The 26,845-nt window shown below is 42.8% G+C and overlaps 2 protein-coding genes across 2 annotated transcripts in view; both read right to left on the bottom strand.

Moving 5' to 3' along the window:
• The window catches only part of LOC310668783 (spectrin alpha chain, non-erythrocytic 1-like), a gene marked incomplete at its 3' end in the record, with an annotated part of 263,702 nt that overhangs the window by 53,360 nt on the left and 183,497 nt on the right, over positions 1–26,845 (bottom strand). The window lies entirely within an intron of this gene.
• On the bottom strand, positions 331–23,935 carry LOC310668753 (nuclear pore complex protein Nup214-like; the record flags this gene model as incomplete). Its single annotated transcript, XM_083422086.1, has 3 exons — positions 23,814–23,935; positions 22,113–22,271; positions 331–438 (listed from the first exon to the last, which is right to left on the bottom strand). Exons 1-3 carry the CDS (start codon positions 23,874–23,876, stop codon positions 331–333), a joined length of 330 nt encoding a protein of 109 aa, XP_083278212.1. The 5' UTR covers positions 23,877–23,935.

Here is a 26,845-nt window from a genome sequence, read left to right as displayed (position 1 = left end):
ATGCCCAAATGCTGACACAGCTTAATTAACACAACCTAGCAGCACCTGCTATGTTTCACAGCTGTAAGACTGGGCCTCATTATTTGCCCTGGCCCTTAAAGACATACACAACTTGTGAAACAATAATGAACTTTCACATTTTACAGTGACCATTCAACACCTCCAACCAACCCTGTGGTTAAAGGTTAGCAAATGAGGTGAACCTGGAGCCTGAACTATTCCTTGAGTGAAACTAATAACCTGATATTTTTGATGGGAAACAGGGAGCTCAGCCTCGAGAAGACACTTGGTTTTTTGAGTATCACTTAGCTAAGAAGTAAGCTTTAAAACTCACTTCTGCTTTTTTTGCTGTTCCAGGTGCCGATCCCACTCCAAATCCAGGACATCATTCACATCCTGAACAGCAAATTTCACGTACTGGTGTAAGCGCCGGATTTCCTGCCCAGAAAAAAAGAGGGTGGGGAATTTAGAATCATTTTTAATCTACTCAGGACACTATACAAGTGTGTGGGGGGGGGGGGGGTGTTTCAGAAATTATTAGGATTATCAAGAGTTTACAACCATACTGATTTGGTTTCCTTCTGTGGTTAATGACAGACTGTGATCTATCTAGATTTCAATGAGGCTTCTGGCACCCAGTTGAGTAAAGGTGGGGCAGGATGCATAAATAACCAAAGAATTAGTGCAAACAACCTTAGAGAAGGCATTTATTTAAAAACATTTCTATCTTCTCTGACCCGGCTTTAGCCTTATTGGTGATTGGGCAGTCTGAGGATACTAAAATAGTCCAATCAGAAACTTGCAGCTTCACATCTGGAACTAGCCAATCACTGGAAGACACTGGAGCTTTTGGAGAAAGGCTGGTTGGCTGGCATTTGGGGGAAAGCATTGTTAGAGGGCTTGACGTACCATAGTAGAGTACAAAGAAGTTTGCAGAAATAAAGGATGAATTTGAGAAAACCAGGGTGTCTTTCTTGATTTATGTAAACCAGATCTGTCCTCCCTCAGCCTGCACCTTACTCTGCTGCATGCCTAGACCTGTCTCAAGCCTAACTCACAGTGGTGCTGGGAGGGCAAAGTGAACCTTTAAGCGTTTTGTATACTGAAAACGGTTATTTAATGATGGAAGTGGTTTCAAGAAAATGGGGCCAAAGTGGAAAGGGCTGTTGCTGTTCATGGGCTCCAAAGAGTCATCTGATTGGCCACTGTGAGAAAAGGATGCTGAGCCAGACAGGCCTTCAGTCGAATCCAGCCAGATTCTGCTTAACTATATCATGTTACAAATCTAGAGTCATATCTTTATTCAAGCAACATTGACTCAATGCCCTATTTTAATTTAGATGTGGCATTTGGGGAAGATGATTATTGCCTGCAGGGGGCCTGCTGGAGCCTCAACTGGTGTGCATGAATGATTGAAAATTGTCCCCAAAAAGGCTTCTTTAGTTTAATGAATGTGCTTGTTCCACTGGCTTCAGAAGATATTGATTTGCTGGCTGCTACACTTGTAGAGAGAGATGGCAGCTGCTTTTGGCAAAGATGTGTTGCTATTTTGAAGAGCATTGTCAAAAGTGAGTGAGAGAGAGAGAGAGAGAGAGAAATGCCTCAATATTAATTTCTTATAGCAAAAAAAAAAAAGAGAAAAAGGCAGTATGTCTCTGATTCACTGGGCAACAATTTTTTACTTTTTGAATGTTGTCTAGATTTCTACAACTGCTTTAGGGTATTTTTGCATCAGGAAATGGCATCCGTTTCTCTCCATCAGGTCAGGTTTTTGTGCTATGTTGATTTGAAAAAAATCAGATCTTGTGACAAAATCGATTACATTTTTGTGGCATTATCAGCTGATTTTTGTCAACACATATCATCCTAAATATGTTTTTAAGATAAAAAAATGTTTTTCCAACAACATATATTGATTACCTGATAGAAACATCGATTACTGTAAACTGAATGGTGGGCATTTTTTTTTTTAATTTCTCTTTATTAATTTTCATACACACTGTAATGGTTCTAGGGGTTGCTCGTGCGTAAGTTGCCGTTACTCCTGGCTAGGTTGCCTGGTTGAACCCTTTCTGTCTGGAGAGCCTCAAGTTCCGTGGCTGCCTCAGTCGCTGGCAGAATCCGTCAGTGGGCGTTTCTTAAACATCTTCTAGCATAAAAGCTGTTTGACGCCCAGTCTCCTCCCCCTTTGCCTGCGCGGAAGTTTTCTGCGCAAAGTGGGTGTGGGCAACGGAGTACTCGTGCCCTCTCCGCTGGTCTCCTGCGAAGAGTCCTGGAGCCACCTCTCCGATTCCCCCATCTGCCCCCCTTCTCCACTGGTGTAACGCTGATTTCCTTCCCCAGCGGATGGGCTACCTCTCCCCCTACTGGGACCCTCTCCACCATTGTCCTGGAGCCTCCTCTCCGCCTTCCGCTCCGATGGCAGTTCCCTGACACACACATATGTACAGAAATAAATTCTTCACGGGAAAAGAAACAATATTAAGAACAACATAACTTGATTATAAGAAAACAAACAAACAAAAAACAAAGACAAACATGTAAATTATTGACTTCCCTCCACCTCAGTTTTGGGTTATGTAATACATTTCCCCCCACAGTTTTTCTTTAAAACTTTTGTATGTCGAGGGGTTATATTAAGCCTACTGTGATCTTTGGATTTTTTAAATCTACTTCAATATAGGTTATAAATTTATTCCATTCTTTAATAAACTTTGTTTCTTTCTGGTCTCTAATTTTTTTGTGTTAATTTTGCCAATTCTGAATATTCAAATAATTTACTTTGCCAATCTCTTACTGTTGGGATATTGGTTGATTTCCAATTTTGGGCGATTAAAATTCTAGCAGCTGTTGTTGCGTACTGGAATAAGGTCTGGTCCTCTTTCTTAATTTCATTGCCAATCATTCCCAGAAGAAAATTTTCAGGTTTTTAAACAAAAGTATATTTAAACATTTTTTTTAGTTCATTATAAATGAGCTCCCAGAAGTTCTTGATTTTTTCACAAGTCCACCACATGTGGTAAAAACTACCTTCCTTGTTTTTACACCTCCAGCACATTTTATCTCCATTCTTATAGATTTTTCCTAATTTTACAGGGGTGATGTACCATCTGTACATCATTTTTTCCATGTTTTCTCTTACGGCAACACAAGCAGTGAACTTCATATCTTTATTCCAGAGCTTAATCCAACTATCGTATTCCAAATTATATCCCAGATCTATCGCCCATTTCACCATAACTTCTTTTATTTCCTGGTCCTTAGTATCCCATTCTAACAGTTGATTATACATTTTTGATAAGAGTTTTGAATTTCCTTCCAGTATTTCTATCTGGAATCTTGATTTTTTTTCGTTTATCCCGATCTTTTTATCTTCTGTCCACAGTGCATTAATCTGATGGAATTTTAACCAACTCGTTAATTTATCTCCTAGTTCTTCATACGTTTTGATCTGCCAACCTTTTTCTGTTCTCACCAATAAATCTTCATATGTCCATCTCTTACCTTCTATGTTTGTTTTTTTAATTGTTAAAATATCTATTGGTGACAACCACCAGGGAGTTTTCCTTTCAAGAAGATTTTTATTTCTTTCCCAAACCTCTAGCAGAGGTCCTCTAATGATGTGACTGGATAATTCTTTATGTACTTTTGCTTTATTATGCCACAAATATGTGTGCCAACCGAATCTGGTGTTAAAGCCTTCTAAATCTAGTAGGTCAGTGTTTTTTATTACAATCCATTCTTTAATCCAACAGAGGCATGAGGCCTCATAATACAGTTTCAAATTCGGTACCGCAAAACCTCCTCTTTCTCTTCTATCTGTAAGCAATTTAAATTTAATTCTAGGCCTTTTTCCCTGCCAAATGAATTTAGATAAATTTTTCTGCCAATCTTTAAATACTTTGTTTCCTCTTATCACCGGAATATTTTGAAATAGAAACAACAACTTTGGAAGTATATTCATCTTAATTGCGGCCATTCTTCCTGACCATGATAATTTTATTCTGTTCCATATATCTAAATCTTTTTTAATTTCTTTCCAGGTTGTTTCATAATTGTCTGTCATTAAATTTATGTTCTTCATAGTTAGCCAAATTCCCAGGTATTTTACTTTTTTTACCGCTTTAATTCCAATTTTAGCCTCTAGCTGGTTTTTCATAGCTTCTTCCATGTTCTTCGTCATCATTTTAGTTTTTGATTTGTTTAACTTAAAACCCGATAACTTTCCAAATTCTTCTAACAATTCTATTACCTTATGGACACTTTTTTGTGGATCTTCTAATGATATCATCAGTGTATGCTTTCAGTTTGTATTCTTTTTTTCCAATTTTAATTCCATGTATTTCTGGAGTTGTTCTTATCTTATTTGCTATAATTTCTAGTATCATTATAGATAAAATACTAGACACGGACAAATTCTGGAGAAAGTATCGGAAAGAGCTCGGAGGAAAAAGGCAATTGTTGGGAGAATCAGAGGAAATTGATCAAACAGTTGAGAGTTAGGAGACAGATCTAAGAAGGGAATTTATTAAACATAGACTGAGACCTTGAATGTGTAATTTTTTAATTTTTATTTCATTAAACCCGTTGACGTATCATAAGAAATAAAGTATGGATTATAAATTTATTACTTGGAATGTAAATGGTCTAAATGAAAAATCAAAAGGAACAAGGTGGAACATATTCTGGTTAAGCAAAAATATGATTTAATCTGTCTGCAAGAAACCCATGTAGCGGAAAAACATAAAAGAGTATTAATAAATAAAACATTGGGGCTTGAGTTTATTACATCAAGTAAAGAAAAAAAGAGAGGGGTGGTAATCTATGTAAAACCTCAGCTGGAGCCAAAACTGCTTTACAATGATGAAAAAGGTCGAACAGTGATTATAGAGGTTAAGATCAATAATGAAAAAGTGATAGCTATTGGAATTTATGCACCAAATGAAAGAAAATCTGAATTCTATCAATTGCTGGAAGAAAGTCATAGAATATTTAGGGGAAAAAATTATATTATTAGGAGATTTTAATGGAGTAGTGAATCCAAGCATGGACAGAACAATAAAGAAGAAAGAAAAGAGGCAGAACAAACTCCCAACTACATTTTTCCAATTAATAGAACTCCTGAATTTGTTTGACGCTTGGAGGTTTAAGAATCCAACAGAGAAAGAATTTACACATTATTCAGAGCCACATAAATCGGCAGGACGAATCGACATGATCTGGACAACAAAGGATTTATTAAATAATATTACAAAAGCAGAAATTCATCCAAGGACAATTTTAGATCACAGCGCGGTCTGGGTTAACTTTAAAGGAAAAGAAGAAAAGGTTAAAAGGTGGCAACTTAATGAGAGTATGCTAGACGATGAAAAAACTGTACAGAAGGCCAAGCAAATCTTAGAAGAATATTTTAAGTTCAACTTAAATCAAGGAGTAGATCTAGAGACGGTTTGGGATGCGGGTAAAGCTGTCATAAGAGGCTTCTTTAGCCAACAAAACGCATTCCAAAGGAAAATAAAGGAGAAGAAGAAAATGGAGATATGGGAGGAAATTAGAAAAAAGGAAAGGATCCTTTTCCAAAAACCAGATGATGAACTAATTAAGCAAAGTATAAAAATTTTACAGACGCAATTCTCCATGATAATAAATGAAGAGATAGAATGGAAGATAAAATGGTTGAGACATAGAAACTTTGAGTTTGCAAATAAACCTGGCAAACTTTTGGCCTGGCAATTAAAGAAGAAAAAGGAAGATAGAATTATCAATAAAATTAAAATTGAAGACAAATGGATTCAAGAACCGAAGGAAATTAGTAAAAACTTTGCTAGTTTTTTTGGAAAACTATATAAAGAAGGTCCAGAGACTCTAGAAAAAATAATTGATTATCTGGGCAAAAATAAACTACCAATAATACCTAAGGAAAAAACTGAAATCTTGAACTCACCAATAACAGCTATGGAGGTGCAACAAGCTATACAGAGATCAAAATTAGGAAAGACACCGGGCCCAGATGGTCTCCCAGCTAATTACTATAAAAAGTTAGAACAAGCATTATTTCTTCCCATGAAAGACCTAATGAATAATATTTTGGCAAATGGAAAGCTACCGAAAACCTGGAAGGATAGCTTTATTACTCTTATCCACAAACAGGGAACAGATGCCTCAAACATGGCCAATTACAGACCCATTGCACTGTTAAATAACGATTACAAGATATTCGCATTCTTGCAAATAGATTAAAAATGATGCTGAAACAGATAATTCATAAAGATCAAACTGGATTTCTTCCCGGACAATTTATGCAATCCAATATTAGATGTGTGATTAATGTATTAGAATATTTGGATATTAAAATTGACAAACCAGCAGCTATTATGTTGGTGGACGCTGAAAAAGCTTTTGATAATGTGTCCTGGAAGTTTATGAAAAAATTAATGGAAGAAATCAGACTGGGAGAAAATATTTGTAAAGGAATAAATGCCATCTATACAGAACAATATGCAAAACTGATCATCAACGGAAGAATTACTGAGGAGTGCAAAATAAACAAGGGAACCAGACAGGGCTGCCCACTGTCACCACTGATATTTATCTTGGTGATGGAAGTCTTGAACAATCAGATAAGAAAGGATCAGCTTGTTAAAGGCATCACTCTGGGAAACAAAACATATAAAATTAAAGCTTTTGCAGACGATTTACTTGTTATGACTGAAAACCTAAAGAAAGTCTGAAAAGAGTGCTGGAATTGATTAAAGAATTTGGAGAAGTGGCGAGCTTTAAGCTGAATATAACAAAAACAAAAATGCTAGTTAAAAATGTAACCACAGAAGAAAAGGACGATTTACAAAAAATATTGGGCCTGAAAATCTCCTCAAAAGCGAAATACCTGGGTATTTGGATCACCCCCAAGAACATAAATTTATTTCAGGATAATTACACCAAAACTTGGTTAGAGATTAGAAAAAACTTTGTAACCTGGAGTAAACTAAAATTAACATTTCTGGGTAGGATTTCCATTATAAAGATGAATGTGCTTCCAAAATTAATCTTTTTATTTCAAATGATTCCAATACTGGGCGAAGCAGGTTGTCTCAAGATATGGCAAAGAGAAATTTCCAAATTCTTGTGGGAAGGGAAGAAACCTAGGATTAAACACCTGATCTTAATAGACATAAAAGAGAGAGGCGGCTTTTCCCTACCCGACCTAAAACTTTACTACGAGGCAGCCTGTTTCACCTGGCTAAAAGATTGGTGCACGTTGCATGATTCGGACCTCCTGGACCTGGAAGGTTTTGACAACCGTTGGGGATGGCACGCCTACCTAATATATGGAAAAGCGAAAATTCATAAAAGCTTTACCAACCATATAATAAGAAAGTCACTCTTTGCTGTATGGGAAAAATATAAAGACCTGATGGAGCCTAAAGTCCCGTTGTGGACTTCTCCAGTAGAAGCAATAGCAGTAAAACGGAAAAATACTCAGGAAAGCTGGCCAACATATAAAATACTTCTAAAAAATGAAGATAACCAAGTAAAATTAAAAAACTTTGAGGAAATAAGAGATCACATTTCAGACTGGTTCCAATACCATCAGTTATTTGAAAAATTTAAATCTTTTTATATGCGACGGCGGCAGCAAGAGTTTTGATCGCAGCAAAATGGAAGAGTAATGAAATCCCCTCTATTCAAGATTGGATCCAAAAGCTGACAGAATATGCTGAATTAGATGGTTTATCAGAAAAAATAAAGAATAAATCAAAACAGAAATTTGTTTCTAAATGGGAGGTTTTCAAAGAATATCTGAAAAATAAATATAGTAGTTTAAATTCTGTTGCAGCATTCGAGGAACTTCAGTAATAGTTGTAAGGTAGATATAAGAAATTAGATTTAATGAGAATAAGTTTCATTATAAAAAAAATGTGTATTGGCAATAAGTAATATGAATTTGAAGTATGGAATAGACGGGAGGTTGGGTCTTTAGTGTTAAGACCAATAGATGTTTTATTGTTTGCTAAGAATATTATGTGTCTATGGTTATTTTTGTAATTTGTGTATAATTTGGTATTTGTGTTTTTTGCTTGTTTGTTTTTCTTGTTGTATAAATAAAAAACTTTAAATAAAATAAAATAGAAGACAACTGAAAAAAAATAAAAATAAGAGAGGTGATAGAGGGCACCCCTGTCTCGTACCCTTTGAAATTTTGAAATAATCAGTTAAATCATTATTAATAATCAATTTTGCTTTCTGGCTTGAGTAAATAGCTTTTATCCCTTCCAGGAAGGCGCCCTCTATCCCTACTGTTTCTAGACATCTTACAAGGAATTGCCAAGATACATTATCGAAGGCCTTTTCGGCGTCAATAAAAATTAGTGCCGCAGGTATTTCATTCTTGGCCTCTAGATATTCAATGATGTTAATTATATGTCTTATGTTGTCTTTTAATTGTCTATTGGGTAAGAATCCGACTTGATCTGTATGGATAAGGTTTCTTAAACATTTCTTAAGACGGTTGGCCATTACTTCCGCAAATAATTTATAATCATTATTTAACAATGATATTCATCTGTAGTTTTTCATATCTAATTTATCTGTGTCAGGCTTAGATAGTAATGTAATATAGGCTTCCTTCCATGAGTCTGGTGTCTTTCCGCCACTTAAGATGTTATTCGCTACTTCGCACAGCACCAGGGCTAAATATTCCTTTAGAACTTTGTAGTATTTAGCTGAAAGGCCGTCAGGCCCTGGAGCCTTTCCTAATTTCATTCTTTTTATCGTATCCTGGATTTCTTCAATATTTATAGGATTATTTAATTGTGTTATTTCTTCTTCTGTTAATCCTTTTAGTCTATTTTCTTCTAAATATTTCTTTATTTCTGTGCTGTCTTCTTTTTCTCTTTTATATAATTTTCCATAAAATTTGATGAAATTTTCCTTTATTTTCTTAGGTTCTCCCACAATTTGCTCTTCTATTCTTAATTTGTTGATCATTTTTTTTTTGTTTTTTCGTAATTGCCACACTAATAATTTTCCGGTTTTATTTGCTGATTCAAAGAATTTTTGCTTCCATATCTTGATTCTCCATTCTACTTCTTGGCCTACTAAATTTGAGTATTGCGTTTGTAATATTCTATAAGTTTGTTTAACCTGCTCCTCAGTTGGATTTATTGCTAGTTTTCTTTCGCAATCTCTTAATTGATTATTTCTTCTTTTTTTTGCTCTCTTAACTTTTTCCTATGGCTGTTCTGATTAATTAAAAATCCTCTTAACACTGCCTTACTGGCATCCCAAACTATCTCTATATTAGTCTCTTTATTTAAATTCATCTCAAAATATTCTTTTAACGTTCTTTTGGCCTTCTCAATTATTTCCTCATTTTCAAAAAGATAATCGTTCATTCTCCATCTGTATGTTCCTTGTAATCTGCTTTTTATCTCCAACGTTACTGAGCTATGATCTGAAAGAGTTCTGGGTTGGATTTCACATTTAAGTGCTCTTAATGTTAATTCTCTTGAGACCCATATTTGATCCAACCTGGCCCAACTTTGGTGTGGTTCTGACAGGTGTGTATATTGTTTCGTTGTTGGATTTTTATGTCTCCAGATGTGTATCACATCTAGATTTTCCACCAGATTATTAAATGTTCTTGGTAATTTCCCCTGCTTAAGTTTTCTTCTTTTCACGCTTCTATCTAATTCAGGTGTTGGCACGGCATTCAAATCTCCAAGTAAAATCATCTTATGATCCTCCAATTCTGTTAGCATTTGTTCCAATTTTTTTAAGAATTCAGCTTTATTCATATTTGATGCATAGACATTTATAACGTGAATCTTTTCTCCCTGATGGTTGATTTGTACTCCTAAGATCCTTCCTTCATCGTCCTTACATATTAATATTGGGTCCCATTTCTCCTTCACGTATATCACAACTCCTGTTTTTTTTATTAGTGTCTGAATTAATAAACTCTACCCCCAACCTTTTATTTGCTAGTATATTGTCAGGGAACTGCCATCGGAGGAGGAGGAGGAGCTGAGAAGGCTCCAGGATGATGGCAGAGAAGCTTCCAGCAGAAGGAGGGGTAGCCCGCAAGCTGGGGAAGGAAATCAGCGTAGCACCAGTGGAGAAGGGGAGGAGATAGAGGAAGCGGAGAGGTGGCTCCAGGACTCTGCGCAAGAGACAAGCGGAGAAGGAACCAGTGCTCCCTTGCCAGCTCCCACATTGCGCAGAAAGTTGTCGCGCAGGGAGAGAGGGAGGAGACTGGGAGTAAAAGAGTTCTTATGTTGGAGAAGGTTTAAGAAACGCCCACTGACGGATTCTGCCAGTGACTGAGGCAGCCACGAGATAGAGGCTGCTCTGTCAGGAAGGGTTCAGCCATGCCAGACCACCACGAGTGAAGGCAATTTACGCACAAGCAATCCCTAGAACCACAACAGCAATCCGTCAGTCGCTTACGTTGCTTGTGCGCAGCGTGGAGGAGACACAGCATGAGCGTGACCAAGGGAGCCGGAGCCCCAGAGGGCGCAGCTGGAGGACAGAGTCTGGTAGAGAGAAACCGAGACTTGGAACAGCATGTAGCTCTCCTAATGGCGAGGCTGGATGAAAGGCGCGCTCAGGATGCACAGGTCAGACCCACCCCCATCGCCAGGAAGGTACCTGGGTTGGTGCAGAAATTTGGGGGGGACCCCCAGGACTACAATGCGTTCAGAACAGAAATAGAACATGCCCTAGATCTGCAGCATGATGATTTTGCAGACGACTCAGAGAGGGTCGCTTACGTGGTGGGGCACCTTCAGGGCGGGGCTAGAGACAGGATTAGGCCCCTTATGGCCACGCAGAATGCTGCCCTGAAGGATCTCAGGAAGTTCTTCCAAGCAATGGATGCTATGTATTCAAATGAAATAGCACAAAGCGTGACTAGGAGAGAGCTGATGAGATGCAAGCAGGGGAGCCAATCAGTCCGGGAATATTGGTCACATTTTGCTATGTTAATTCACCGTCTTGGATGGTCGCTGGAGGCGGAGCCTGTTCAAATGCTGTTTGAGGAGGGCCTCTCTGCCAGCGTCAAGGACGAACTGTCAAGGGCACCCCGTCCCCAGAACATGGATCAACTAACCAAAGCTGTGCTTGCCATTGGAGTTCGTCAGGAAACGCGCGCTCAGGAGAAGCGCAAGGGAAAGGGAGGGGAATGTTGCCTTGACTACCGCATTCCTGACATACCAGGAGAGCTTTCCCAGCCTGGGGAACCGATGGAAGTGGATGGGGGGAGGGCCAGCGGCATTTTGAAGCCCAGGGAAGGTCGGAAGAGAGATTGGAAGGCGGGAAAAAAATGCTTTCTTTGTCAGCAGCCAGGGCACTTTGCCAGGGTCTGCCCTCAGAGGAAGGCGTGGCCAGGAATGGCTGGAACTGCTGCCAGTGGGGAGGAACAGCCAGAGCCTGAGCAAATGCCGGGAAATGAGAGAGCCTGGCTGCCCAGCAAAAGAGAGAGCAGCCAGGCAAACGACCAATAAAAGTTCCCCAACCTGAGCCCCCCCAGGGCAGCCATAGCCGTTGAAGTGGTACTAGAACTCCCAAACGGGTACCCAGTCAAGGTGGAAGGGTTGCTGGATTCAGGCAGCTCCTGCAACTTCTTCAGCAGGGATTTTACCCTAGAGCACCAACTCCATTTATTACCTTTGGACTTTCCCTTGCAAGTGAGCACCATAGATGGGAGGGAGATTCTGGGAGGTGAAGTTATACACCAGACCCCCCCCAATGCGAATGAGGGTGTCCAAGCACACAGAAACCATTGCCTTCCATGTGGCCACGCTAGCGGAACCTCCAATCATACTGGCAATGAGCTGGCTAGCCCTGCATGACCCAGTAGTGTCTTGGCACCAGCAGTCAGTCACTTTTGGATCTACGTACTGCTTGGAGCACTGTTTGGGGGGAGAAAAACCCCGAATGACGGTGGCCAGGGTGGCTGGGCTGGCAGTGGGAACAAAAGGGGAGGTGCCAAGACAATATGCTGACCTAAGGGAGGTATTCAGCGAGAAAGAGGCGGACAAACTACCCCCCCACCGGCCCTTTGACTGCCAAATCAACCTGGTGCCTGGGGCGCAATTACCAACGGGAAAATTGTATGCCATGTCTGACAAGGAGATGGAGGAGTTGAGGCAGTTTATTGACAAGAATCTGAAGAGAGGGTTCATAAGAGAATCAAAGGCGGTAGGGGGGAGTCCCGTGTTCTTTGTGGACAAAAAGGAGACAAACCAACCCCGTCTGGTTGTTGATTATAGGGCCTTGAACTTGGTGTCTGAACCAGTGACCTTTCCAATGCCCAGGATTGACGACATTTCAACGCAGGTGAGGTGAGGAAAATTTTTTACCAAACTGGATCTCCGGGGGGCGTACAACCTGATCAGAATAAGAGAAGGGGACGAATGGAAAACCACCATGTTCACCGCCCTGGGGGCGTTTGAGTACTTAGTTATGCCCTTTGGATTACAATCAGGCTCCGCCTGCTTTCAAGCGTTTATGCACCACGTGCTGGGTCCCCTGCTGTTCAAGAACTGTGTGGCTTTCCTGGATGACGTTTTAATCTATTCGGACAATGAGGAGCAACATGTCAGGGACGTCCGGGAAGTGCTAAAAAGACTGCATAAGCACCAGCTGTGGGTTAAGCTGGAAAAGTGCCAGTTCCATGCCAGATAATTCGAATTTCTGGGGTACCGGTTGTCGGACAAGGGGCTGGCCATGGACCCGAGCAAGGTGCAGGCGGTGCTGGAGTGGAAGGCACCCAAAACCCGGAAAGACGTGCAGAGGTTCCTGGGGTTCAGTAACTTCTACAGGAAGTTCATCAAGAACTTCGCCCACCTGACAGCGCCAATCACCGATTGCCTCAGCAGCAAGAAGAAATTTGTCTGGACAAAAAGTGCCCAGCGGTCCTTTGAAAGGCTGAAGGAGGCATTCACCTCGGAAGAGCAGCTTCTGCATGTGGACCTGACAAAGCCCATGAGGTTGGAAACCGACGCGTCCGACCGAGCCATTGGAGCGGTCCTTCTCTTACAGGAAGGGGCCGAAGAGGAGTGGAGACCGTGTGCCTTTTTCTCGAGGAAGTTGAGCAAATCGGAGCAGAACTATACCGTATATGACCGAGAATTGCTGGCGATCTATGCGGCGTTCCGACGGTGGAGACATCTATTGATAGGGGCGCAACACAAGATTCAGGTCTGCACTGACCACAAGAACTTAGAATACTGGAGGACAGCGCGAGTACTCAACCAGAGACAGATTCGATGGGCGCAGGAATTCTCCAAGTTTTCCTTTGAAATTCGGTACGTACCGGGAAAGGAAAACATACGAGCAGATGCGCTCTCCCGTAAGCCGGAGTACATGGACGGAGAGGGACCACCTGAGATACGACATGTTATCCCCGAGGACCGGTGGGTGTGCGGGGGAGCGTTGGTGGGTAAAAGGGAGCTGGGGGAACTCACTCGAAATGACGAGTTCACCCAAACAAAAATCAGAGAACTCCAAGAAGGAAGGGAGAACCACGGAGGGTTTGAAGAAAAGGGAGGGTTGTTGTATTACAGGGGGGCACTGTATGTTCCAGGGGAAAACCTAAGGGGAAGGGTGCTCAAGCAACTCCATGACAACCCCACGGCGGGTCACTTTGGACAGCACAAGACCATGCTGCTGGTCACCCGGGACTTCTGGTGGCCAAGGGTAAGGGAAGACGTACAGGAATATGTGCGGGGGTGCGACCGCTGTCAAAGGGCCAAGGGAGAGAGGGGGGCTCCGGCGGGGTTACTGGAACCCTTACCCACACTGGGAAAACCCTGGGAGGTGGTGTCCATTGATTTTATGACGGATTTGCCCAAGTCCAGGGGGAAAACAGCAGTCATGGTGGTAGTCGATCTCCTGACCAAGATGTGCCATTTCATAGCCTGCTCCCACGCAGTAACAGCAGAGGAAACGGCCAAGTTGTTTGTGGAGCACGTCTTCAGACTGCATGGCGCTCCCATGAGGGTCATCTCCGATCGCGGGAAACAATTTACTTCCCGGTTCTGGAGGAAGCTCATGAGCTCGTTGCAGGTCGAGGTGGGGTTCTCGACGGCACGACACCCAGAAACCAACGGGCAGGCAGAAAGAGCAAACGGGATCCTCCAACAATACCTACGGTGCTACGTAGGGGAAAGGGAGAACGATTGGGTAGAGAAGTTGGCGCTGGCGGAGTTTGCATATAACAACGCCGAGCATGTATCCACGGGTATGAGCCCATTCATGGCCAACTATGGGTGCCACCCCAGGGCCTTCCCAGGGAGGGGGGGAGGAAGGATGGAGTGTACCAGCGGCGGAACAGTTCGTGGAAGAAATGGAGGCCTTGCATCAACAACTCAGGTGGAATTTGGAGCGGGCGAAGGAAGTGTACAAAAGGCAAGCCGATAAGCACCGCAGGGAAGGCGAAACCATACGGGTGGGAGACCGGGTGTGGTTGTCAACCAAAGGGTTACCCCTAAAGGGAGGATGCAAAAAATTGCAACCAAGGAGACTGGGGCCTTTCGAGGTAACACAGCAGGTGAACCCGGTGGCATTCAAACTCAAACTGCCCAACAGCATGAAAATACACCCTGTGTTCCATAGGTCCCTACTCTCGCTGTACAGGGAGGGGCGGGAGTTTCCAGGGCAGAGGGGAAGGAGCACCAACCACCCGCAGGTGGAGGAAAGGGAACACCAAATGCGAGCTATGGAAATACTCGATTCCAGGTGGTGAGGCCGCCAGGTGGAGTATTTGGTAGCCTGGGAAGGGGAACCCGAGTCAGAGAACACGTGGGTCCCGGCAGAGGCAGTCGAGGACGAGTACCTTGTGGAAGAGTTCCACCACCTGTTCCCAAGGAAACCCAGACCGCCAGTGAGGTTCTGGGAGGAGGAGTTTCGCACCACCGACGACGAGGAGGACTTCGTCGGCTTCCCGGCCTCCGGGGAGGAGGGAGGGGGGGTGTCCGAAGAAGAAGAAGCTAACTGGGGGGCTCCACCCACAGAGAGGTGCAGAGGTGGGTGGGAAGCAGGGTTTGAATCACCGGGGGATGACGACAGCTCCTTTTGGGGATTCCCCGCATCGTCGGCCGAGGATAGTGACGAGGGTAGGTCAAAAGGTCGGGCCGGGAGTGGAGGGGGTCCTGGGGGGGAGGTGGATGTCAGGGAACTGCCATCGGAGGAGGAGGAGGAGCTGAGAAGGCTCCAGGATGATGGCAGAGAAGCTTCCAGCAGAAGGAGGGGTAGCCCGCAAGCTGGGGAAGGAAATCAGCGTAGCACCAGTGGAGAAGGGGAGGAGATAGAGGAAGCGGAGAGGTGGCTCCAGGACTCTGTGCAAGAGACAAGCGGAGAAGGAACCAGTGCTCCCTTGCCAGCTCCCACATTGCGCAGAAAGTTGTCGCGCAGGGAGAGAGGGAGGAGACTGGGAGTAAAAGAGTTCTTATGTTGGAGAAGGTTTAAGAAACGCCCACTGACGGATTCTGCCAGCGACTGAGGCAGCCATGAGATAGAGGCTGCTCTGTCAGGAAGGGTTCAGCCATGCCAGACCACCACGAGTGAAGGCAATTTACGCACAAGCAATCCCTAGAACCACAACATATATGTTTGTGTTTTTTTGCCACGTGTGTTTCCTGAAAACAGATCACATCATAATTTTTATTCTTTAACACCTTTTGAATTTTATTCCTTTTAGATTTTTCGTTCTAACCATTTACATTCCAGGACAGAACCTTTAACGACATTATATTGTTTGACTTTAATTTATATTCTAGTCGACCTCTTCTCCGTTAACTCTTCTTCTTTCTCCTCCTCTTCTTCTCCTCCTGCTGCTCCTTCCTCTTCCACTTCCTCTTCTTCCTCTTCTCTCTCTCTTTTGCTTCTCTGTGTTTTTTGCCTTCTTTTCCTTCCTCCTTTCTGTATATCTCCCTCCTCCTCCGTACCTTTCTTCCCCTTTTCCTAGCTCCTTCTCATATCTTCTCAAAAAATTTTCTGCTTCTTGTGTATCTGTCAATCTGAATCTTTTATCTTTATAATAGAAGGTAATTCCTTCGGGGAACTCCCATCTATATTGTATATTGTTTCTCTGTAAGACACTTACTATTTGTCGGTATCCTTGTCTTTTACGCAAAAGTCTAATTGGTATTTCTTTGTATATAATAATTGTTCTGTTTTCAATTATTATTATTTTTCGGTAACTTGTTCTTAATATCATATTTTTCATCTCAATTGAGTTGAAAATCATCAAACAATCACCAGGAGATTTTTTTAGTTTGAGCTGCTGGGATTTCACCCTTATTCAAAATGCGCTTTCTACAGTACAGGCTACTTCTTCCTCTTTTATTTCCAACCATTTTGCTAATTCTCTTATCATTTTTTCTTTTATATTCTCATGGATTTCTTCTTCTACTCCTCTGAATTTTAAATTGAGTTGTTTCTGACGCATTTCTGTCATAGCTAAGCTATCCTCAATCTGTTCTTGTGATTTGTTCAAATCTCTTATTTCCTCCTTCATTTTTTCTGTCTCCCTTTTCTGTTCCTTCATTTCTTTTTGAATTTTCTTGTTTGATTCCTCTATTACTTTTGATCTAACTGATAGGTCTTGTATTTTATTAGTGAGTTCTCCCACAGCTCCTTCAATTTTTTTATCTATCTGTTCCTGCACCTCTCCTAATTTACTTTCCATATGCAATTCACTCTGTTTAAATTCCTCTTTGATCTTTAACCACAATATGCCTAGGTCTTTAATTTCCTCTTGTCGTGAGGCCTTTCTGTCTCCAGGAGTCCCTCCTACCTTTTTTCCGTTTTCCCCTGACATTTTGTGATTTACACAATGGTCTGTGTTAATTTTCTGTCTCTTCCCTGAGGGGCGCACAATCTTTTTCTTTGTTATTCTTATTTTTCTATGTCTTAACCACTCTCCTTTAATTTACCTTATTACGCCCGTGCAATTTTGTTTTTCTTATTTTATATTCTTACAATTTCTTTTATATCACTTTCTATTGTATTTCCTTTTTTTCAGACAGAGTATTACCTTTGAAGTCAATTAATTCAGCTGTATCCTAAAGTACAACCATAATATCTCCGAGTACCACCAGAAAATATGTACTATTATAATAAACAGTTAAAAATCCAGTTGGATAATAAAATGTCCAGAAATAAAAAAAAATAGCTTCACTTATAATCCCAGTATATCTCGACCTTGGCAATCTTAAAGTCTTGTTTATACACCTTAGTACCTTCCTTAGGCTCTTGTTTTTCTTCAAATGATTCCCCCCTCCTAGGGTATTATTAATAGTATATGACAATATAGTTTGTGTTTTCCCAAACCGTCCCTTAAAACATTAACACCCTCTGAAAGTTTGGTAAATTTCTCAAAGACTCAAATAATTATTACTTATGTATGAGTTATTCCTGTTAAAGTGGTTTTCTAAAGTCCACGTAGATTGATGGGAGAGCAGTAGTTCCTTTTTAAAAATTAAATAATTAAATAAATAATTAATGTTCAGTTCCGATTTCTTTTAATTTCTTTAATCTTCCACCACTTGCTGGTTTAATCCGTCACTTGTAAAGGATATTCTATAACTTAGTCCATGTCCTAATCCAAGGTTTAGTAAGGCTAATAATTCAGGCTTTAATCCACGATCTAAATTAGACCTGTAAACCAATTAGATCCCAATATCACAAAATCACTGGTCCGGTCTCTATCACGAAATCACTGTTTCAGTCTCTGTCCCTGAAGAAAAGGAGATCACTGGTCCAATCTCTATCACCAAATCACTGTTTCAGTCTCTATCACAAAAAAGAAGAAATCACTGGTCCCGTCTCTGTCACCAAATCACTGGTCCGGATTCTGTCCCAATTTCCTGTTTATATTTTCAAGTCCATAAGAGATGTGAATGTCCAATTCAAAATGTTGTAAATATCCAATTATAGTCTACTGGGGTGTAAAACCCCCTGTTTTTAACACTCAAAGTTATTTTCCAAATTTTCCCAGGGTTTATCGGGTGATATTTTCCACATTCCAATTATTTCTGTTTTTTTCTAGCTCCAATGCTTAAATGTGAATCTTTCCCAGAGCGCAAAAAAACAACGAAAAAGAAAACGGGAAAGATGGGGTTAACTTAAGTCCAGTTTTTCAGCAGTAAGGATCGAAAGAGTACCCAAGATAATTGCAGTCAAATATAACCTTTTTTCTTAGGCAGTTCTTATTTAAAAGAGAAGAGACGTTTCTGCCAATCTTCCCTTATTCTTGTCTTTACTGTAACTTTGTTGTTTTTAACGCAACTTCCAAGCTTTCCCTGTTTTCTTTTAAATTAAACTTCTACTAGTCGTCTCAAGCTGCTCTTTCAATCAGCTCTGTGGTTATTACGTTTCTAATTATCTCTCTCACCGAGAGGGAACAACAAAGTCTCTGGATAGTCCTTAATCTGTTGCTTTGTTTTACAAATTCAAAAGTCTATTTGCCTCGACAGAAGCTGCCGTGGGCTTTTGTTATGTACTCACGCATACAGGCTAGAGGCCGCTTCCTTCCTTTACTCCTGCGACTTTGTATCCTGCGCCATTTTAACTCCTCCACCGGGATGGATTCCTTAATTTAATCCTTCAACATCCAGTGTTCACTTAGTGTGTTCTTAAAAATTTTAATTTTAAAATACTTCTCTCACACTAAGGGTCCGTTCTTAAATATTTGGAGATTCGCCGCTTTCTCTAGCGAGAGCCAGAAACATCGCAACACAGGGTCGGTTCCTTCCTCTTGCACTTGCAATCCCGTGGTCTTCGAGCTCTTCAAGAAAAAAAACCCGAAAAAACAGCCGGACCGCTTCCGCGCTGCCGGTTAGCCATCCCTCAAGGGTATCCCCTTTGAGATTTTTGGGGGGTGCAGTGCCTTTGCAACTCGCCCAAGCCCCTGTGTTGTTCGGAAAACCCCGACGAGGCTTTTCACGCTCCCTTTCTATCCACGGCAGAAATCGGAAGTCGAATGGTGGGCATTGATAAAGGTAAGTACACGTAAACTGCACGTTCCTTCACCATTTTTCAAACTTCAGGGCTTGAACTTCCGTTTCTTGGAACTCCTGGAATGCTCAGAGGCAGGGAGGTCTCTCTTCAGAGTCCAACAGTAGTCAGCCATCATGACTGCATCCCAGCGACCCTGATACCTGGTCTCCATCTCTTTCATGTCCTGATGGAATCTCTCCCCCTGCTCGTCACTCATTGAACCCAGGTTCTCAGGAAACCAGTCCATATATGAAAAGAGGTAGTGCATCTTGATGCTCATGTTGCAGCCCAGGTTTCTGAAAGCAGTCAGCATGTTGTTGACAACTTCTGCGTAGTTTCTGGCCTTATTGTTGCCCAGAAAGTTATTCACTACCTGAACAAATGCCTTCCATGCTTCCAGTTCCACTTTGTTCATTGAGTTTCCGAACTCTGGATCTCTGATGAGCTGACGGATCTGAGGACCGTCAAAGATGCCAGCTTTCAACTTCTCCATGGTCAATCCTGGAAAAGCCTGGCACAAGTGAAGCAGTCACCATCCTTGTCCAGAGCCTTGGTGAACTGCTTGATTAAGCCGAGCTTGATGTGCAGCCGTGTGCAGCGGTGAAAAGTATTCTGTCTCTGTCCACCAGAGGGTCATTGATGACGTTCCTTTCTTTGCAAGGCACCAATTCCTCCTGCAACGGCCAGTCCTGCTTTGTGTAATGCTGAGCACGGTCCCTACTATCCCACATGCACAGAAAACATGGGTACTTGGTGAAGCCAGACTGTTGTCCCAACAAAAAGTTCACCATCTTCAGGTCAACACAAATAAACCTCTTATGCTGATCATAACCAATTTTCTCCAGCACATACTTCACCGCTTCATAGTTCTCCTTCAGTGTACTTGAGTGAGCCAGGGGTATAGAGGCAAACTGGTTGCCGTTGTGTAGCAGAACACATTTCAGTGATCGCTTGCTGCTGTCAATGAACAGTCTCCAATCTTTGGGTTCGTACTGTGGCACTCCAAGCTTGAGCCGAAGCTGCGCAATATCTGCACGGTACACCAAGTCCTTCTCTTCCGAGAAAAAACGGAGGTACTCTTGATGCCTGTTGCAGAAGAAGCTGATGTGAGCACTGTCAGAGAGGAGGTTTTTTTCCTTCAATTTGGATGTCCTTCTCTCGCTCGAAAAAACCTTTTTGCACATTGGCAGGAACTTCCTGCTGCAACCCAGTATTTACAAGCCCATTTGGCTTCCATCCATGATGATGCTCCATATCCATTTTCCCAAAAGGAGTTGAATGATCTAGTTCGCGACCTCAGCTTGTCAAAGGACTCTGCCGAACTGTTGGCAAGGGAGTTATCCCCCAAGGGCAATAAAAGATTAACTAACACCCTGACCTTACATTCAACCTTCTAAGGTACTGTTTTAATTATGGTTCCTGCTCAGAGGTCGCACCCCACATTATCCTCATGCATCCAAGCTGTGTCAATTACACAATACCAGCCAAGGCTCAGTTCAATATTTTACAGTTCAGGGGAGAAATAGCTTGTTTAACTTATGACACCCCAGGGGAGGAGAAGCGCAAGCAGAGTGAGGTGAAGTCTCTCGTTCGAAAAAACCTTTTTGCACATTGGCAGGAACTTCCTGCTGCAACCCAGTATTTACAAGCCCATTTGGCTTCCAGCCTCCCCATCCATGAAATTAACGGCAGCAGCTCAAGTCCTTGTAAAACCGTCACATGGCACTTGATGGTGATAAAACAATCCCCGATGATGAACCCACTTTTTCTTTATAAAAATTGGGTTAAAATTATTAAACTGGCACTTCATTACAAAAACTTTGCCTTCCATGTTTGAAGATGGAGCAAAGAAAAATGTTGAGAAGATGACATTGGCTTAAAGAACAGCCTCTAGGCCAGCGGGTCAACAATGTGCCCTTTAGAGAATCGTACAATAGAGGCATTGCTCACCCCAGAATTGTAGGAAGCTGCCTTAAATTGAGTCAGGCCATTGGTCCATCTAGCTCAGTTCTGTCTAGACTGACTGGCAGTGGCTCTCAGGAGTTTCAGGCAGGGAACATTCCCAGCCCTACTTGGATATGCTGGGGACTGAATCTGGGACTTTCTACATGCAAAGCAGGTGCTCTACCACTGAGCTATTGATTTCCCCCTAAACATAAGGAAGATTCTAGTCCTCAGGGTTCTGAATCAACAGCCAATTTACACAGGAAGCTGCCTTGTACTGAGTCAAACTACTGGTCCAACTAGCTCAGTATTGGATACACTGACTGGAACACTTCGCCAGAGTTTCAGACAGGGTTCTCTCCCAACTCTACCTGGAGATGACAGGGATTGAAGTTGGGACCTTCTGCATGCAAAGGAAATTTTCTACATCTGGGCCATGACCACTTTAGCAAAAATAATAGGGACTGTCAACTGGTAGTCACAAAACCCAATCCAGTCTACAAATAGTTTCCATCCAATCTGGGGAATTGCACATGTATTCACAGAGAAGCAGTACAGTGTAATGGAGAACCTGTGGTTCTCCACATGTGGTGTAAACGGCGTTTCCATGCGCTGCTCTGGTTCACCAAAAAGCGGCTTTGTCATGCTGGCCACATGACCCGGAAGCTGTACGCTGGCTCCCTCGGCCAGTAAAGTGAGATGAGCGCCGCAACCCCAGAGTTGTCCGCAACTGGACCTAATGGTCAGGGGTCCCTTTACCTTTACCTTTTTAAGACTAGGGAAACCCAGGTTCTAATATCCAAAGACATGAAACTCACAGGGTTGCCTTGGGCCACTCACCATATCTCAGCCTAATCTACTGGACAGGGCTCTTGGGGAAGTAAAAAGAGGAGGGGAAGAGATAAGAGATTCATATACACTGTCCAAAGCTCTTACCAAAACATTTCCAAGCAAACACGCTTAACATCTGAGAAGAGAGCAACTAGCAGCAGAGAATGCTTGCTAAAGATTGGAGCAGCTTACGTGACATCTCTAACTGGAACAGGTACCATTACCTGCTGGGGACCATGGGGTTTGGAACATCCTCTGCCTCCCTAGCAGGCATTTATAATTTCCCCCTGGCTCCCAAAGCTCTGACCCCCTTGCCCTATCAAGGATCCCACCTGAAGTTGAGCTTCACTTTTTGGGTCCAAAGGCCTCTTATAGAGCAGGTGCAGATATTCAGCGCTGTGAGCACGCATGTCCTTCTGTCTTGCTTCTTCCAGCCCTGCAAACCCCTCCAGCAGGCTTGTCTTCAGGAGGCTAAAGTCTGCATGAAGGGACTACAAGAAAAGAACAAAGGGAGAGGAAGACACACCAGGAAGTAGGTGGAACTCTTTGTCACAAAACACATATGTGGCTTTTCCACAGAAATGTTAATTCATCAGGTCTGGAAGAAAGCTATACTGGGGCAACAACACAGTTCAGAAGCAGAAACTGCTGCCACAAACAGGATTCTACATTTCAGGGGCAGGGGTGGTGGGACCTAACGAATCACAAGGCTTCTACAAGCCGGTCTGCATCCCAATTCCCTGTTCATTTCTTTTTTAAATTTTTGGCATCTGTATGCCACCCCATAACCATAGCTAAACTAATTAGACAAAACAAAGCACTTAAAAAACAAACCCCCAACATAAATAGAACAAAAACAGTGGCAACATTAGCAACCTGCCCCATTATATATTACTGAGATGAAGAAAGCCTGGGCTAGAAGGTAACCAGGGTGGATTTGGGTGAGAAGGACTGATGGTTCTGAGAAGTTTGAACAAGAAGTGGCTAAAAATCATTCAATAAATATATATGATTTGCCAAAAGAATAAAACCCAAACAGCCTTCAGACCATGATTTCCAAGGCAGTCACAAATTATGGTTATCAGTTCAGACATGGTACTAAGCTTCTTTAACCAGAAGATGGAACTATGCCGTACAGTGGTACCTCGGTTTACAGACGCTTCAGGTTACAGACTCCACTAACCCAGAAATAGTACCTCAGGAAGAGAACAGAAATCACGTGGCGGCAGCGCGGGAGGCCCCATTAGCTAAAGTGGTACCTCAGGTTAAGAACAGTTTCAGGTTAAGAATGGACCTCCAGAACGAATTAAGTTCGTAACCCGAGGTACCACTGTATGCACATTTCTGTCATCTCACTTTTGTCTCTAGCTCAAAAAAGGTTTGTGGGACGGTTCCCCAAAACCCAGCAAACCTATTTACCGGAGGCAACACAATGGAGAGAGTATGTCTCCTTCAGGAACACCAACCCCGCTTTCAAACTTCCTCCTCAAGAGTGCAATCTGATGGGAATAGGATAAGTATGATAAATAAGGAAAATACATGTGGCGTGCAGCCAAGGGTGAAGTGGTCTATTAAGGCACAGCATATTGTTTTCAGCAAATGAAAACATACACTCAATTACGAAACAATGGAGTGAACTAACTACTGTATTTAATAAGTGGGACTTGAGGGGTGGCAGGAATCAGAAGGCCATTTCAAACCACTCACTGTGCTTTATGATACTGATTTGGCAACTGTTTCAGGCAAAGCTGAAAATAAAATATATACACCACACAATGAAGAATACAACACCCACCTTGAATTACCAGGGCTACCAAACAGAGCAGACATGGTTAGGATTACACAGAAAATGTCACAGTCTCAGCAATAGTAATACCACCATAATCGTCCCATGCAATCAACAGAATGAGAAGTTCTTCAGTTTGTAAAAACCAGGACCTAACAAGTAACCCACTCTCAACCCTGAGCTAATTGAGCATGAAGCAAAACTTGGTTCTCAACTGGAGGCTACATCCTCCCCCAAATCCTCTTACCTCTGTTGTCTCTTTGATCTCCAAAAGGAAAGTGTGAAGGTCGTTTGACTCCATCCTCAACATCTCCTCCTCCCAGGCGCGGGGTTGGGGTGGGGGATGCCCGAGCTTCCCCCGACCCCAGAACAGGCTGCTATCCGCAAGCCTAGGGAGCCCGGCGGGAAGTCGCGCCGGTCTCCCCAGGCTTGCGGATATCTGTCCCCCGAGCTTGTGGGGCTGGTGGTGGGGAGATGCGCTCCACCTCCCCTGCTTCTCCCCAGCGCCAGCCTCCAAACCAGGTCGGGGAACAGCGGGAAGGCGCGCTGTGCCTCCCCACTGTCCCCCAAGCTTGTGGGGCTGCCCGATATCTGCATGAAGCCCGGGGCATGCTGTGCAGCACGCCCCAGGCTTTGGGATGCAGGCTGCTATCCGCAAGCCTTGGGAGCCCGGTGGGAACTCCCGCAGAGCTCCCAAGGCTTGCGGATAGCTTCCTGAAGCCTGGAGAGCGAGAGGGATCGGTGCGCAGGTTTCAGCGAAAGCCTGCATTTGCCCCATAGGACGCACACACATGTCCCCTTCATTTTTGGATGGGAAAAAGTGCGTCCTATAGGGCCAAAAATACGGTAGTTTCCATATAGCTGTTTTTAAGGTTGTGTTTTAGTTTTAATGACATGCTGTTTGTTTTTTTAGACTGAATGCTGATTAGAAGATTTTTGAAATATTAAGCAGTAGGTCAGTGCTCTCCAAATTGTGTGTCGTGGCAGCTGCAGTGTGTAGGTGTGTCATGCAAATGCTCCCCACGCTTCTCCCAGGGCTGGAAAGGGGTTAGTTTAACCTCCAGTTTGCTAGTAAAAAAATGAATTACTGTGTTGTGAAATGATGCATGTCTAAAAAGTGTGTCACCAACATGTAAAGTTTGGAAAGCTCTGCAGTAGATAAGAAAGAGCAAAAAAGAACAGACCACCATGGCAAAGAGAGCTCTAAGCACACATGTGACCATTCCAGAAAGGAGGGAACACAGACAGGCAGTAAAAAATAAAATCTGTGTGGCAGCAATAGACATTTTCAGCAAAAAGAACTGACCACTGTAGGATGTTGAAATGCCAAACTTCCATTTTTGTACAAAGTTTATAGTCCTCAATCCCTGTTTCTCATACTAATCCACATGTAATGCAGTCACAACTACATATGAGGTTTTATCAGCAGAAAAAGGGGGAAAGGGAGAGCGGATATACCTGCTGAAGAGACTGGGGTGGAAGCCTTGATTGGCACTGCAGGAGGGGTGCCCAGCACAGTGGACTGACCCACAGTCCCAGCAGGTGAGAAGGAGAACATACTGGAGCTTTGGCCACTGTTGGCAGCTGGTATAGAAGATTCAGCAGCAGTGAACCTGGGGAGGGAGAATAGAAGAATTCATGCTCTTGGGACTAGGAATCTTCATGGTACGGGCCTTTTGCAGGTGACTGTTACCCGTAGCTGCATGCAGGGTGCCCTTGGTCACACCCTGTGCCATCAGCACTCTGCAAGAGCAGTGGAAAACCTCTGTCCCACAAATGTATTGAAAAATAGCTGCACTATATATTTAAAGCGGTACCAATAGTCAGGACTTCTCCAAAATAACCCAGGGAGCTGTTGCTTGTTAAGCCTGCTGAGATAGGTTAAAGGTAAAGGTAAAGACCATTAGATCCAGTCGTGGACGACTCTGGGGTTGCGGCGCTCATCTTGCTTTATTGGCCGAGGGAGCCGGCATACAGCTTCTGGGTCATGTGGCCAACATGACTAAGCCACTTCTGGCAAACCAGAACAGTGCACGGAAACGCCGTTTACCTTCCTGCCAGAGCGGTACCTATTTATCTACTTGCACTTTGGCGTGCTTTCGAACTGTGTGGAGGTAACGTTTCACTTGTGCTGAGGCACACCTCGTACCAGGCATGCAACAGTGTGCCAAGGAGCATCGCGCCCATGCTCCTTGAACTCCTGGCTCTTGGCTAGAAAACATGGTTTTTCCCCTGATCGTTTGTCCTCTCACAGATTTGGTTACTAGACATAACGCTTGGCTGGAGGGACGCAGATGTAATCAAGTATCGGGGAACATTTTAGGAACATTTTAGGAAAACACCTGCTAACACGTGTATTTGATAACGCTGGAAATGTGCTTAGATGTTAATACGTCACGTGGTTTCACTACTGTTTCCAACTGTTGACTTCTGCTAATAAAAAGAGGCTCTGCAAAGCTTGCTCTTGAGCTTGCTCATGCACAGCTCACTGCATCCAACCTCCCGTCGTCCTCCATTATTCCTACATGTGGCGCCTAACGTGGGGCCTGACCCGGCAAGGGCTACAGACGTGTCCTCGCATCCTTCTGGATCCCGGTGAGTATTTTTGGAATAGCGTAGAGATAGGGGGTTCCTTTTCAGCACAACAGCAACAACATCACAAAGATTTACAGTACCTGCTTTTAAAAGCACGTCACCGCTGCTCCTCAGGAGATCTCAAGGACCTGTTAGAAGTAATTAATCAGCAGTGTCCTTGGTATCCTGAAGGCGGATCTTTCAGACACAAGGATTGGGAAAAGGTTGGGAGAACCTTGCATTTGGAACCTCGAGCCTCTGTTAAGATTTTACATACATGTACATAACTCTGATACCAAAACCAGAGCAAGATAGATCGGATGTTAAGAACTATAGACCAATCTCATTACTTAATGTGGATTATAGGATATTTGCAAATATTTTGGCCAATAGACTGAAAAGGGTTTTAATAGAATATATACATAAAGGTCAGGCAGGATTTCTGCCTGGGAGACATATGCAAGATAATATTAGGAATATAATTGACATATTACAAAGATTAGAGGCTAAAAGAAACTGTAAAGCATTATTAATGTTTATTGACACGGAGAAGGCCTTTGACAATATTTCTTGGCTTTTTATGGAATTTTTTTTAGAAAGAATTGAGGTTGGTCAAAAATTCTTAAATAGTATTAAGGCGATCTATTCTGAACAAAAAGCTAAAATTATTGTCAATAATGTGGTATCAGAGGAAACCAGGCAAGG

This window comes from Podarcis tiliguerta, assembly GCF_965153285.1.
Source record: "Podarcis tiliguerta genome assembly, chromosome: W".
NCBI lineage: Eukaryota > Metazoa > Chordata > Lepidosauria > Squamata > Lacertidae > Podarcis > Podarcis tiliguerta.
The sequence above is the reverse complement of the archived record's forward strand: the minus strand, read 5'-3'. Positions and strand labels throughout refer to the sequence as shown.